Source organism: Numenius arquata, chromosome 16 (assembly GCF_964106895.1).
Source record: "Numenius arquata chromosome 16, bNumArq3.hap1.1, whole genome shotgun sequence".
NCBI classification, from domain to species: domain Eukaryota; kingdom Metazoa; phylum Chordata; class Aves; order Charadriiformes; family Scolopacidae; genus Numenius; species Numenius arquata.
The window spans coordinates 8,483,300-8,498,418 of NC_133591.1; the positions used below are offsets into that span (position 1 = coordinate 8,483,300).

General features: G+C 36.9%; 1 protein-coding gene across 2 annotated transcripts in view; it reads left to right on the forward strand.

The window, feature by feature from the left end:
- SFSWAP (splicing factor SWAP) overlaps nucleotides 1-15,119 on the forward strand; it is a 51,364-nt gene that overhangs the window by 22,734 nt on the left and 13,511 nt on the right. For both annotated transcript variants that reach the window (XM_074159839.1, XM_074159840.1), the window contains exons 13-14: nucleotides 1,470-1,660; nucleotides 12,961-13,226. In XM_074159839.1, the coding sequence (XP_074015940.1) occupies nucleotides 1,470-1,660; nucleotides 12,961-13,226 (457 nt within the window). The remainder of the gene's footprint in view (nucleotides 1-1,469; nucleotides 1,661-12,960; nucleotides 13,227-15,119) is intronic.

Genomic DNA, 15,119 nt, shown 5'->3' on the forward strand with positions numbered 1-15,119 from the left:
AGGCAAACTACAAAACTGTCATGTGAATAAGTATGGCGTTTTACGTATTTTTGAATCTTCACTAGGTCATGTTAATAGGAATCAGAATTCTTTTCCCACAGTTTCCTGCTTATTGTTAAGAATGAAATCTTCCTTGGTTGCTCACCTGAAATCAAACTTGTAACACACTGGAGTTGAGTACTTTGCCCTAATGCATGATCTTTCTGAATTATTTTTTTCCATTAAAACTTCTGAGTAAAACGCTAAACTTCCAGATTGCATTAGCAGAGCCCAGAAAAAGGCACGTCTGTTTCTCATTTTCTTCAGAGAACAAGGAAATATTTCAAGCTATTTTTCAGTTATAGACTGATATCACCTTGTTGATGTTTTGTTACTCTTATAATGCAATGCCATTAAGTCTTTGTGTGGGTTTTTCCTGTTACTGTGTTTATGTATGTAAGGGCAGAAGCATATGCTGTGTGAATTTGAATGAAATGATCTTTTAAAGGAATCAAATTTCCCCCATTCCTCCCCAAGGCTGTTTCACAGCAGGGATTGTTTTATTAAAGTGGAGATGCTGTCAGTGTTTACAAGCTTAAAAACTTAGTATTACTCTTACAACTGTGAGCATGCCATAGGAATTTAATTTTTAATTTTCAGAATTTTTTTTTGCTCCTAAGTAGCAGTTCCTTTCTAAACTTCAGTAGCACAGAGTATGCTGTGATGTTATATATATATAAAGCAAATAGGAAATACTTTGTGTGATAATAAAAATGAAGTGTAAAACATGTTTAGGAAAAGTTGTGTGTTGGAAAAACTGTGCAACTGGAAAAAAAAAAAGTCCTCTTGTACTTAGGCAGAACATGAAAGTGGAAATGTAATATGAAAAAGGTTAGACAAAACATCCATTAGGTGCATGGTTAAATAAATTGGCTTATTCTCTTTCTGTAATCACGTAACAACAACTGTTGCTTGTAACAATGGCAAAACAGTTTCTGAAAATTTCTGGAGCAGCCCCTTGTGCAAACATTTTAACATGTGTGTAAGTAGGGCTGGAAGATACAAGGTAAAAATCAGATTTGTGGAAAGCACAAAATGGAGAGTTTGCATCACTTTAACACATGCTAGAAAAAGCTTCTGAATTTACAATGCTACTTTTGTGATAGCTTTTGTAAATAGAAAAGGACAGGTATCCTGAATCTTCAGGATTATATTTTCATGTCATTTTCTTTAAGCTTAAAAATTTTTACTTCACCTGTACTGCTCTTCATCAAACAAATGATATATCTATGAATTAAGATGCTTGGATTTTCATAATTTTAAGCTGATATGTCCCTATTATGTCTTTGAATGGATGTATTACAAAAGTTTGAAAATGGTTGCAGGGGCTGTTTGGTTGTTTGTGTTGGAGAATGTGTGTTTATTTCAAGGAAACACAAGTTCCCCAAGCTTGACTCACTCTAAACTCTATGCTTAATTGTCTTTCTTAGCAAAGCAGAAACTAGAGGATAGATTAGCAGCTGCAGCAAGGGAGAAGCTTGCACAGGCCTCCAAAGAATCAAAAGAAAAGCAGCTACAAGCAGAGCGCAAAAGGAAAGCAGCGCTGTTCTTGCAGACCCTGAAAAACCCTCTGGCAGAGGCAGAAACTGAGAAAATTGAAGAGAGTTCCTTCAGTAACGAGGTAAGCAGGAAATAAATTTCTCTTTACCATAAAGCTAGCAGAAGACTTATCTATAGAGTATGAATCTGACAGTATGTTATGAAGTTGACTGAAGAGATGGAAGCTTTAATAAATGGGGAGAAATTTGAATGTTAAACACTTAATCTTTTTCAGTTATCTTACATATGTCTGTCATTAAAGAACTGGTGGAGAAATATGATGTGTAATTCAGAGGTCAGTTACCCAGTTACAGAACGGAATATGAGCTTGCAAGTTAAAGTCTGTACTAGCAGTCCCTGAGTTAGAATGCTTACCTTTCAGGAGTATTTGGATATCTGCTGTAATATTTACTTACTTAATGTGTATTTTGATGTGAGTATACACCTTGAAGTTCAGAAATGATTCACGGGCAACTGAGCTTACTTTAAGACTTGGTTTGCACCTGTTCTGCTGGGTTTTGTTGTTTGATTTTTATTAATTTAACTGGCATGGAACTGAGATGAATAGTTAGTGGACTGATCTCTGTGATTTAAGGTTTCTAGCTGGGACATCCTTGAGAAAACGAGTACATAGGTAGGAGAAAACTAGGCTAAATAATTGTTCCTCTTCGTCATCTTTGTGTTAGTTGGGTATTTAATGTAAACTCCTTAAAAACTTAGAATGCTAGGATGTTATCTCTCTTTCAAGCCCAAGTTTAGTATGGGAGTTATAAAATACTATGTTTTATTATAAGGATATTATTTTTAAAATAAAGCTAAATTTACAGATAGTAGCACAAAATTCCAACAAATATATGTATGCATGTTATTCACTGGGCATAATGAAGAGTCAAAACAAAAAATTCACAGGGAAATAATTGACAGGGGTAATTATTCTGCTAGCTGTCTTCCAGAGAACTGGAAGTAGGTGCTCTGTCTGTGCCTACCTGATTGTGAAATGACGTAATCATAGAATGGTTTGGGTTGGAAGGGACCTTAAAGATCATCTAGTTCCAACACCCTGCCATGGGCAGGGACACCTCCCACTAGACCAGGTTGCTCCAAGCCCTATCCAGCCTGGTCTTGAACACTTCCGGGAATGGGGCATTCACAGCTTCTCTGGGCAGCCTGTTCAAAATCCATTGGGTTTGTTCAGCAGAATCTCTTATTTCGGAGAGTAGAAGCAAGTATCTTTCTGTAGAAAATCAATGTAGAGTGTTAGTATTCCTGCATTTCTTTCAAAGAATGATTTTTGATAGTTGTGTTAGAAATTTGAACCCTCTGCTTCTTTCTAGAAAACTACTAGGAAATAGCCATGTGGCTGAGGCAGACTGCTTTCCATCTCTCTTCTGCCTTGTAATTCTCTTGTCCATTTGCAGCCGTTGTTGTTTGGATAGTGAACCACAGTAGTTAATACTAGGATAATATCAGTTTGAGGGCTTTCAGAAGCTCTGTTTTGAGTAGGTCATGATGATATTGCGCTCTTAGGCCAAAACTAAGAGTAACCTGGATATTGATGATGACTTAATATTAGGTTTTAGGAACACGATAAAATTGCTAATAAGTTCCCTTGCCATTTGGCTCTTTGGACTTTTGTTTCCAAAGGAAATTAACAACTAATTTCTAATAGTCATACGTTGGGTTACTAGAATTTATCACAAAGAGGAAGTGAGGATTTATCATGCAGAAACTGCTAATCAGTTAGTTGGCATTATTTTCTGCAGTGAACGGAACCATTACTAGTCAGTCTGTTGATGAGTAGTTATAATAAAATATTTTTTGGGGCAGAACCTTGAGAAATTAGTTTTATAAGACTTAGAATTTTTGAGTAGGCAAGGTTAAAGAGGAATCTTGGGCCAAAAGAAAACCTGCATTGATCAAAGCCACACATTTGCATTTTTTCCTACTAATAAACAGAAAATGCTGTTTAAAATAGCTAAGAAATAATGTGTTTCACATAAAACCTTTCTGATTTCAATAAAATAACTATGATTTTAAAAGCCTAAATGAGGGATTTGAATTTATTATATAGGAAAATCCTTCAAGTATTGATTTTTTTCATGCATCGTAGCGCTGTCCCAAAGCTTTTCTCTCCATCTGCAAGTTTTGGCAGCAGAGCTACATTCTCTACTGAAGAGTTACTTTCCCATTTACATTGTATATTTTCCATTTCAGTTCCTAATTGCTCAACTTCAACCACAGAAGAAATTGGCTATTTTCCTACTTGGTTTCTGTTCTTTCTTTTTTTTTTCACCTTGTTCCAGCTATTTCATTGAGCCACTCTCTCTTTCTGCCAGCATAGTGCTTGTCCCAGCTTACGAAGTGATAATTTTACTTCCAGGAGCGTCACTCATTTTTATTCAGCCTAAGCATCATTTTATCATAAGCACATCCCAATCCGTTGTGATCTGATCCTTGCTGGCTAAAAGACTGGGGAGTCTGCGTTTCCGGCACCTGTACAGGCACCTCCAGCAAGTCCAGGCAATCTCTTTTCTTAATGGAAGAAAAACTGTCAAAATCCATTTTCAACAAAGTCATCTTGGACTTATGTCTTCACTGCAGCTGTGAGGAAAAAGTAGGAATAGGATTTGATGCAGACTATGTAGTTTCATGAAACTTAACCTAAATAGTGCCAGAAATCTGTGCGGCTTGGAGTATTGTTGCAGACTGCTTCACAAGCCAGATTGAAATTCCTATGTTTGTCTATGTATGCAGCAGTCAGACCTCCTGTGCACATTGCAAATGCAAATAGTGTTGGGAAGTAGAACCTCAGTTTCCTGATTTTGGAATCGTATTGCTTCCTGAAAAGCCAGTAAATCACTCACGGTTGGACTAATCAAGCAAAACTTAATCTCTGGGTACTGATAGAAAATTTCAGGTATTGATTGTGACAGGCTGGTTACAAGAATGAATGACATGGCTTTCCATTGTTTCCTTTCCCACAGAAAGAATTCCAGTATCTAATAAGTAATTCATTGCCCAGTTCTTGATTTTTTCCAAATAAATCAGGGATCACACTTCAAAACGCTTTCGAGAGAACAGACAATTGTAAGAGACATACCTGCAGTGTAGGTGATCCAAATCAGCATAGAGTGGCAGATAGTGAATTGAGTGTGGTCACATCCCAAAAGACATCCTGTTTGGGATTCTTAGTGCTACTGCTAACAAATTCCCCCTGACTGGCGCAAGTGTTCAGTGCTTTTTTCCAGTTACATATTGAAGAGTGAATGCAAAGAGACAATGACAATGCAAAACTCCCCAGACTTGCAGTTCTGCTCTCCTTCTCAAGGGGATTTCTCAAGGACATAGAGATTTCTAAACTAAGGTTCTTTTGATATTTTTTCTTTAAGAGAATGCCTGAAATACTGCCAGTAACTCTTCAGTAGCAGCTGACTTGTGATCCCTAATCCCACTTCTCAGTAAATTTATTTGCTAAAACCTTCTTTTTTCTTTCCCCACATATGTACAGTTTCAGAGAAGACATCTCTTTTTTTTCACACAAAAAATCCATTTAAGAATTTTAAAGCAACCATTTTCACTGCTTCTTACCAATAGAAATGGTTTGGAGATGCTTTCTTTATAGTAGTGTTTATTTAGCATTTCAAATATATATTTAAATATTACTGGTGTGACCTTGCTTTTTGGAATAATACTGACTTTTGTATTGGGAATGCTAGTACTGTGTTAATGAACAATCTGAAGTGCCATAATTTCATTGTGTGACACTTCATTTCCGAAGTGTCGTTTCCATATTGACACACTTACACATGTTTATATAGATATATGCCTACAGATTTTTGCATATAAAAGTTTATTTTGAAATATGAATGTTTTTCAAGCTGTTGTCTTTCGATTTGCCATATTTGAAAAAGCTTCCATCTCCATTCGTTCCAATGCATAATTTGCCTTTTGCTCTACTTGCCTGGTTTGCCTGTTTGTAACAGCCCATTTGATTCAAGAAATTTTATTGGGAAAAGATAAGTGAAATCATGCTGTGGATTTGTTAGCCTCTGTTCTGCATACACTGAGAATCCAGTAAGCTGCATCATGATATCTAAATCAGTTTATAAAGAAATACATAGCACATGGGGTTTTTTAAGCTTTTCAGATGCACTTAAAAACACTGATTGCAAAAGTAATGAAAAGTAAACTACAGGAGCTGTAACTTTAAAAAATATATTAAAAAGTCGTGGGAAAGAGACATGTAAAAGTAGTTTTGTAGTTTGGTCAATGGAACTAATTGGGGAAATTTCAGAAAACAAAAAAAAATAAGATATTTAAGTCCACCAAAATGTCACTTAATGAATTTCATCTCCCTTTCTGGGGGAAGGAGCATCCAATGAGGAGTCCAGGAAATACAGATTGGTATGCAGTTATAGAGTTAATGTAGTGGAATAATTTTTGTAGCTTAAAATGTGTCTCAAAAAAATGGAGTAATGACTGAGATGTATAATAATAAAGCATGAAGAAGAGTTGAGAATGTCCATGAGGTGCATAATTGCCATGAGATTGCCCCTTCCTAATAACTGCATAAAACCTGGTAATGCTATTTATGTGTATACACAGTGTACGTTTGTGCTGAAAACCTGCTTATCACACTGTGTAGAAATGCATTAAATGAGCAAAGCTTTTTGACTGCTGTCAGATTTTCCCGATTCCTAGTGTTTCTTGAAAGAAACGCTGGTGCTAAGTATACGTTATACCTTTGAACAAAATTGATTCCACTAACTGTATGTAAAGGACAGTCGATGCCACAGAGCATAGCGCTTGTAAGATACTATTTTTTTTTTTTTGGCTTCAGCTGAATCAGAAAAATAGTTGGATCTGCTTTTTCCAAAGCTGAATTATTTCTTTTATATGGTTTCTCGTTTTTCCTTAAAGTGAAATCAGGCAAGAGGAACAAAAGGCTGAAAAAATGAGTTTGAGCAATGAAGCAGCACAGCTTTTCACAAATGGCTCCTCACCATTCTTGCATGCATTACAACAGTACCTGTACGCGTAGTATTTCTCCAGCCAGTACTTGGAAAGCATGTAGCTTAGCTTGGTTCCCAAAACTCATCAGTTTCAGTAACCTTGTAGCTAGTGAAGACCTTGCCTTTTTTCAGGACATGGGTACAGTAACTGGGTGGCATCTCACTTCTCGTGTTTACATATCTAATTCATGTAGACACTTTAGTAACAAGAAAATCATGCCATGGGACACATCTGTGGGTAGCGTTTTGGTGCGGAGAAGGTGCAATCGTTCTGCAATGAACGTGGGTTCTCTGGCCTGCAACAGCAAACACCCTGTAGTTTTAACTACTGTGGTTCTTCTAGATGTGCAGAGCTGGAGTACCCCAGGTTATCTGGAGTGCTGCATGGAAGTGCTTTCTTATTTTTAAACAAAGTAAGGTGTTTCATAATCTGAAATGCAAACCTTATTCCAAAAAAATTAAGATTACTTAAATTTTATATTTATATATAAAGTAGAAGAAAAGCTAGTTGTGTATCTTCCTATATGTATTTTCCAAAACCTAAATTAAGTAGATTAGACATTGGGAGAGCTCACATTAAGATGGTATTTTGTTTTACTGTTTGTTTGTTTGTTTGATGGATTGTTTTGTAGTAAAGCAAGTATGCTGTTTATTGGCACGAGTTGAATTCTGAATACAAGTGTCAGTCATCCTTGGTAGTAGGGTTCAGTACAGTACACTTGGTATAGTAGGCCTTTTTCAGGGGGTTAAAATGCTGTTTGTCTGCAAATGTTCCAGTTCAAAACTTTTGATTATCCCCAACCCTGTCCATCTGAGCAGTGTTGTTCTTAGGTGCATCTGGGAGCAAAAGGTTGAAAAAGAGAAGGGAAAAGAATCTGCTGTGGAGCCGTGGCTTCTGTCTGTGTGCAGCCAAGCCTCACAGAAGAAAATTGGCATGATTTCAGCATCTTACTGGTGAAGACTTGCTTAATGTTTTTGTTAACAGTGGTTGATAATGGTAGCGGGTTATAGGGGTCTTGCAGAGGGAAAATCTAAGCTGCCAAATCGTTGCTTCCTGCAAAAAGTTTTGTTAAATATTATTTGTGTAGGTCCTGCTGTCCCTGTCAAAGGAAGGCCTGCAAACCTGCAATCTTTGTTCAAGAAATTGGTCCTAAGTCACCATTGAAGTAATTTAATTGATAAGTGTGTCCCAGAATCTACTGGTGCTGGTAGTATCTGACACAGATAGGAGAAGGGGCCAGCGCTGGTGACTGACTAGACAAGGCAGAGTGTATTTGACTCCTTCAAAGAAGTGACTTGATGGTAGTGACTTGCAGCTGTCCTGCAGGTGTAGTATAGTCCCGTTTTTTGTCTCCAGGGCATAATTTAATTAATACCATGTCTGATGGGTTTCTAATACAGATTGTTCTGCTGATCTCTTGTATTTTATCCTATGTCAGAAATGCTTTAGGGGTGATAGTACTTTGGTACACATCTAAAAGACAGTTGGTTATACCCAAACTGTTACCTGTATAAACCTTAGTTCTGGATTTAAACAAGGAGAAAAATCCACAATCATAATGCTGCAAAACCAGACAAGCACGTGATTTGAAAGTAACTCTATTTTAATGGCTTGTCCCAAATGTCATCTGCTGTTGTGCCTCTGAATATAAAGATTCTATAGCACAAAGCAAAACTTATCTTCTTTTGGCTCTTTCATCTTCACTGTTTTGAAGTCCTGTTTTATCATTTGGGTTTTTTTTAGATGGCTTGTCCTTACTTTTGTCCTGTATGTAACAATTTTTTTTTTATTTTTTTTTGTCCTGCGGAAAGTAGTCTGTTTACGAGTGAAATAGAAGTTTGGCATGTTTAAAAATAAGATGCTCTTCAAGTTTTGCCAATCATAACAGGGTTATCAACAAGTGTAGGTAGTGTACAGCTGTCACACTGCTGTAGTTGATCCTTCCTTTTTTAGCAATGGACTGTATATATTACTGCGTGCCTCTTTGGAATAATAATGTATAACATAATTTTATACTTGCATATTTTTGTAATGTTAACTTGTGAGCAAAATGTAATTGTCTAATGAAAACCATCCAATAAGGATTTAAAGAAAAAACGCTTTAAAACATTTCAGAGCCATTCATTTATTTCTTCCCTTTTTTTCCCAGAATATATAGATATTTAGATCTTCTGTTTAGCATAGAAGGGGGAATGTTTGTTTATTTGTAAATTTCCCTTACCTTGCTTTTTCAAAAGGACAGATTAAAACATAAAACAAAATGTCACATACTAATGTGGCATTTGAGAGGTGGATATCTTGCTGGCATTTGGAACTTTTTTATTGCAAGAACCTTACTATCAAAAACTACATGAGAGTTGCAATTCCTCATATTGTAAATACTTTGCTTAATATTTAATAGGGGGAAAAAGGTAAATATCACAACTACCATCTTAATTAAGATAGGTGAGGGATATAAGAATGTTCTACGCCTTGATTTTTATTCTTCAAAGTACTCAAGATACAAAAGCATTGATGCATGCCACAAACATTCACAGCCACTGATTTCTTTACAGCTGACCCTTCAAAATTAATAATGCAAAATTCTGTCTGGTTTTGAAGAACTTGCCATGGTCAGTGTACTGTTAATATGTATATTCAGGGCAGCAGCTAAACCCTGATAAAACTGTTGAGTCTTTGAGTAATGAGTATTTATTTTGTTCTATAGGAACTTAAGCTATCGGAAATGTTTTTATCACCTCTACTTAATTATTTTTGGGCCAATTTGTTGAGCCTGGGACTGACAAACTCTCCTAAAAGCAGTAACTGCTCACTTTAATGCACATAGCAGTCATACACTCCTATTGCTGGTAGACAGTTGCTTATTAGTTCTCAGTCAGGAATGTTTCACCATAAGGTTTGGAGAACCTGCAGTAAAAAAGTGGTAGAAGACTGTTTTCAGATTTTAATGAAGTAAAAGAATTGTTCATTAAATCTTCACAGTTCTGACATTCTTCACTTTTTCTAATTTTGATCTAACATAGGATTCAAATTACTGCAAAATTCAGCTGTTCAGAATGGAAGAAATATTAGCCAGTTGTAAAAGTGTTAGTAACATTATTGATAATGTTCTTTACCAGTTGATAATGTTTGTACCAGGAACAACGCCAGTGTTCTGTTCTGTTGTAGTAAGCACCTTTTGGTTCACTTCTAATGTTGGCTTTGTGTATTGATTAAGTAATGTAATCCCAGAATAACTAATGTGTTTTCTGGTCTTATGAATACTGCAAATATGCAAATGTCTTGTAATGAACTGAAGCACTCGTTTCTGTTCTCGTGTAGCTATAAATTCTTCCTCATACAGAGCTCTTCCCTTACCCATTCCTGCTAAACAAGAGTTGTTGAATCATCTTTGTTTTCCAAAAAGCTACCTCCGAAGCATTTTTTTATAGCAAATGCTTTTGCCATAAGAAACATTATTTTAGTAGAATTTACTTCAGTCATGCAAATATGCTGAAGAACAACTGCCAGTGAGATTGTCTGACACTGTAGCATTTAATAAGGGCCAAAAAAAATGTGATGTTACCCAACATGGACAAATAACTGAGATTCAGTGAATATTCTCTGAATGTTTGTAGTGTGACTTCCTAGAAGAGCTCTCAAAAAATTAAAATCTCTTGTCCCTTGAGATGCATAATAAAATTCATCAGGTAATCAGCTTGTTGCTGTACTCTCCAAAACTGTGTTCCACTGAGCTGCAGGTTTGCAGAGCTGGTCAGTAAAACAGAGTCTTTCTGCCTTGTGGAAATGCTTAATAATCTCCCAGTATCTGTGCTTGCTTTGATATTTTATTTTTTTTTAATATTTTTTTCCTACAGTCATGCCTCCAATTTTAATTCCTGTTTCCGTAGTTTGCCTGGATCAGCTTTCACTAGTAAAAAAAAAAAAACCTTTGACAGCTTCTTTTTGACAGTCACTAAGACAGTTTCTTTTTCTCCAAATATTTTTATTCAGCAGCATGATTTGTACACCTAGAAGTTTTCTGTGTGGCCTGGCAACTTGCTGACATTAAGTTCTTTCACTGAGCTCTATGTTCTGCTCTGATGGTGTTTCAGGCCGTTTTGATGGTGATTTTTTTTCTTGAAGACAACCAGAGTTGCCACTGAGGGAAGCGACACATTTGTTCCCAGTTGATGTTGTCATCTGATGACTGTCACCTGAGCTCCTGGTTGCAGTGGGGTGTTGTGTAGGTTTAGACGGGCAGGTGACTTCTCCCTGTGTGTTAGCTGTCAACTTACTCTCTGGTACCTGCATATTCACCTGGGGGCAGCTAAGGTTCCTTCTGTGTGGCTTTCCAAACATGATTCATTAGTAGCATGAAGGAGGGGCACCTGAATCTACAGCGGGCAGCTCTGCTGTTCTCCGAGATGCCTAGACAGCACTGTCACTCTGTAGTGACAGCATCCTGAAGGTCAAGGTGACCCCACTGTTTCAGCATCTGATGCTTTTGGTGGTTGCCTAGGAGTGCTTAGCATTGTAGGTTGTTTCATTTTGATTGCTGAGAGAATCCCTCTGTGTGACCTAAAAGTAAATGTGTCATTTGATTATTAACTTCTTTTTGGCAGTGGAACGATAGCTTGTGTTTTATGCGGCCAAATGAACTTGGGCACTGAAAACTGTTGTTCTTTTCTTCCCTCTCTTGTTCTCCTAACTCTACTTTGCCTACAGCTATTTTGTTTCAAGCTATTAGAGGTGTCTACTTCAAGGCAAGCAGGTTTATTACATATTCAGTAGTGTTCAAAGCGAAGACTAAGATACTGTATAAAGAGATGAATAACATTGTCTAGGAACAAAAGTCGGCTGCTGTGGTCTCTCAGGAAACTCTGCAGTTTGGAGACGAGGTGTCTGCAATTACACGTGGATTGCAAAGTTAGTGAAATTGGAAATGGGCCTCTGCTAAACCAGTCGCTCAAATGCTCATGCTATAAAATGTCTGTAATCCTTGAAACAAACTACTTTAGTACTGCTTTGTTGCTATTTGGTAAATGTTGTGATAGCAGTTATCAGTTAGAGCTCAGAAAAGTGTCATGGCTCTCTAACTTGAAGCAAAGCTGGATTTCTCATTATTCAAATACAGTCAATTATTGCCTTGACATACTCACAATGGGAGGTGGGTAAAAAGAAAGGAAAAGAACACCGGTTTCTAATTCGGTTATTTCAGGTTTTAATGTATTACTTTTTATTCTGATCACGGTAAGCATTCTCGTATCAAACGGTGAAAGTGTCAGATCGGGTGGAGCAGAAATTATGACAGAGGGAAACTGATTTCTCCAGTTGCCTTGAAATGGCAGCTGGGGGAATGACAGGCTTTGAAATGAGGAGCGTATCTATAGTGCCTGACTTGAATTGTTCTAAACAAGGTATTGAGCAGAATTCTCTCAGGTACAAGCTGATAATTTGAAAACTTCTTGGAGTATGGTATGTTTTGCTTAACTGACTGCAGTCAAAATTATTCACTGAGCATGAATTGTGCATGGACCTGTTCTGTCTTTGAGATTAATAACTTTTGTGATCTTCCCAACCCTTTACATGCAAAACATAAATTATTTCTGTACTTTGCAAAATAAATATCAGCACTAATTCATTTTTCTGTTTTCCTTGAGGTTGTAGTCTAAATAGTGCAGTTCAAGTATGAAAGTCACTTTAAAACTTAACTTTGAATGTCAGTAGTTCCTGATTTGTATTTTCAAGTTTATTTTTAAATAAAGGGGTAAATAGATGAAAATATATCTGATATATTTAGAACACATTTCTTCTAAAAACTAAAGGTGAACACTTCAGAACTATGTCCTAGTTAAGCTGATAGTCTTAGCGTGCATATCCCGACTTGCATATGTATCTTTGGGGAACTGTATGCACCTCCATTAAATACTACCAAATGCATGTTTTTGACGATGTTGGCCTTACTTATGCACACTTTACGTAATCCTGATGCAGCATTGTGAGGTTTTAAAGCATTTGTGGGAGGTTAGATTGTTACTGATTTAACAAATGCTTTCTTAAGATGGATGTATTTCTCACACACTTTCATGAGTGAAAAAATGTAAGGGGATTGTCAGTTGTTATTTTCTTTGCTGTTGTACATGTTATCCAGCATTTCTGCAAACAACCCATATTGTATATTGGTAAGACTACTGAGCAGGATATCTTAAGTTTCTCTGCCAGAATGTGCACCTACGTGGCATGCAGAGGAGTAGATGTAGCCCTCTGTTTAGTATAAAGGATTAGAGATGCTCATGTGTTGTCCACACACATAGGATTTTCTCAAATGAAAAATTTGCATGTAACTTTGAAAACTGAACACTGTTCTTTGTTTGCCTTTGATTTCAGAGTGTCAATAGTATACCATGTCCTGTGACCACAGTCAGAACTTTACCCACCTTAGAAGTTAAACAAGCAGAAAGGCCTTCAAGCAAAAGCAAAGATCCTCCTCGGGATGAAGAAAAAGAAAAGAAAAGAAAAAAACATAAGAAAAGATCTCGGACAAGATCTCGATCACCATTCAAGTATCATTCGTCATCTAAGTCCAGATCTAGATCCCATTCAAAAGCAAAGCACTCACTTCCCACTGCCTATAGGACTGTCAGGCATTCAAGGTGGGTTTGGAAACCAAACATATTCTTTAGAGTTCTGTGTGGGGTAACACTGAAAACGTTTTTGCACTTCTTATTCCATTATGTGTCTTTGTACCCATAAAGCATATAGTCACCTTGAAGACAGTGAATAAATATCATCAAATGTGGAAGATCTTTGAAAATATTTTTAATGAAATAGCAAATCATTAATTTCCAATTACATAGTGCAAAAATTGTAGCAGTAAATGCTTCTCCACTCTAGTCTGTGAAGTGATAATATGTAGGAATGTGATTACAGCAGGAAGAGAATTTGCTAATAAGTCTGTGGCTTTTGCTGGACTAAAGTAACCAGGCAATATTAAGACAAGAAACAGAGGTGGAGAACCAGGTGGTTGAACCGCAAAGCTCAGAAAGAAAGCAAGCAGTTGGGTAGCATGTGAAAAAATGTGATGGATGAATGGCAGGAGAGATATGACAGAAATCCAAGAAGGGTGAAAACAGAGTTGATGAGGAATGGAGGCCATAGAAGAATGTACCCCAGTGCAGTTAACTCTATATTTAATCAGTAATGAGATAAAATTTGCTACTAATGATCCAGCTATATGATGATATATATTGTGTTATGTTAACACTGCTAATTACATTTAAGACATTTGGGTCTAGGCACCTTTAAAGTTTACTGTCTGTAAAATTTGTCATATCTGAATGTCCTGCCGCATAGCAGTTGTAGTCAGTCGGAAGGGCTTATTCTTGAGGTTGCGTTCTCTGGATCATGCTACAGAACAGTGTTTAAGTACCTTGTCGTTCAAACGAATTGTGCGTATAAATACTACTACAGCTATATATGTGTGTGATGCATGCAAAATCATATGTTCCTTTATCCTTTATGCTTCTTCCTGAAAAACAGCTTCTAGCCCTTTATGGTGGTGTGACAAAAATTCTCATCTTATATTTCCCTTGTGCATTTTTTCATTTGTTTAACCAAGTGTCTAACTACACTAATATGAGTAAGTGTTAACACGTTGCAACTTGCTATTTCATACTAGATTTTTCTGGTTAGATACAGTACTTTGCTGAGGACATCTTTGCTGTTCAGAGATGTGAGGAATTAATTGGACGTATCTTGGGCTGAAACGATCAGTCTGACGTGCTGCTTGTTTGACTGCCTTTGACAACAGCTGGTCATGGTGCTCTATGTTGTAAGGCACATTCCAGAATATTGTGTACCATTCCTTTTCTGTGCTTACCAGCATGTAAAGGGAATGATGCTGAATGAAGCTTTCCTTGTTTAAGAGGCGAATGCAAGTCCTCTCAGGGTTAAGGATATCTTGGGGAAGAGTCTCCTCAGGTGAGTCACTCCTCTCTTCAGCTCCCTGTCAAGCCATATCTTCACGTGAACCTCCCACTTCATCCAAGCTACATTGCATATATTTATCCGTTATTTTACTGATATATGGTAAAACCAAGGAGAAAGATCATAGTAATGCTAAAAAAAAAAAAATTGAATCATCTTCTGTGGTAGGAAAAGGACAAGAATCATCTGAGAAGATCTTTACCCATACTTGGGTATGCTACTCAATAGGATTAAGATAATCTTGCATGTTGCATGAGCTTGCATGGGGAAGTAACCAGATTAATGGGAACTTGCAAGTTCAATTTGATATGTATTGAGATATGTCTTCAGTGACTACAGGGAGATAAGATTTCAGTTCCTTTATAGAGGCTTGAATACTTCCACCAACTGGCCTATATTTGGTTCTGCTGGTGAAATACAACAGTCTACTGAAGTCTACCACATACGTAGTGGATAGTCTCATTATGGTTTAGTTGTTTCCTTTTTTTTTTGGTGGTCATAGTTCAGTTGGTGGAGAAATTACACAAAAATCACCAAGGATAGTTAATCTACTGGAGCTA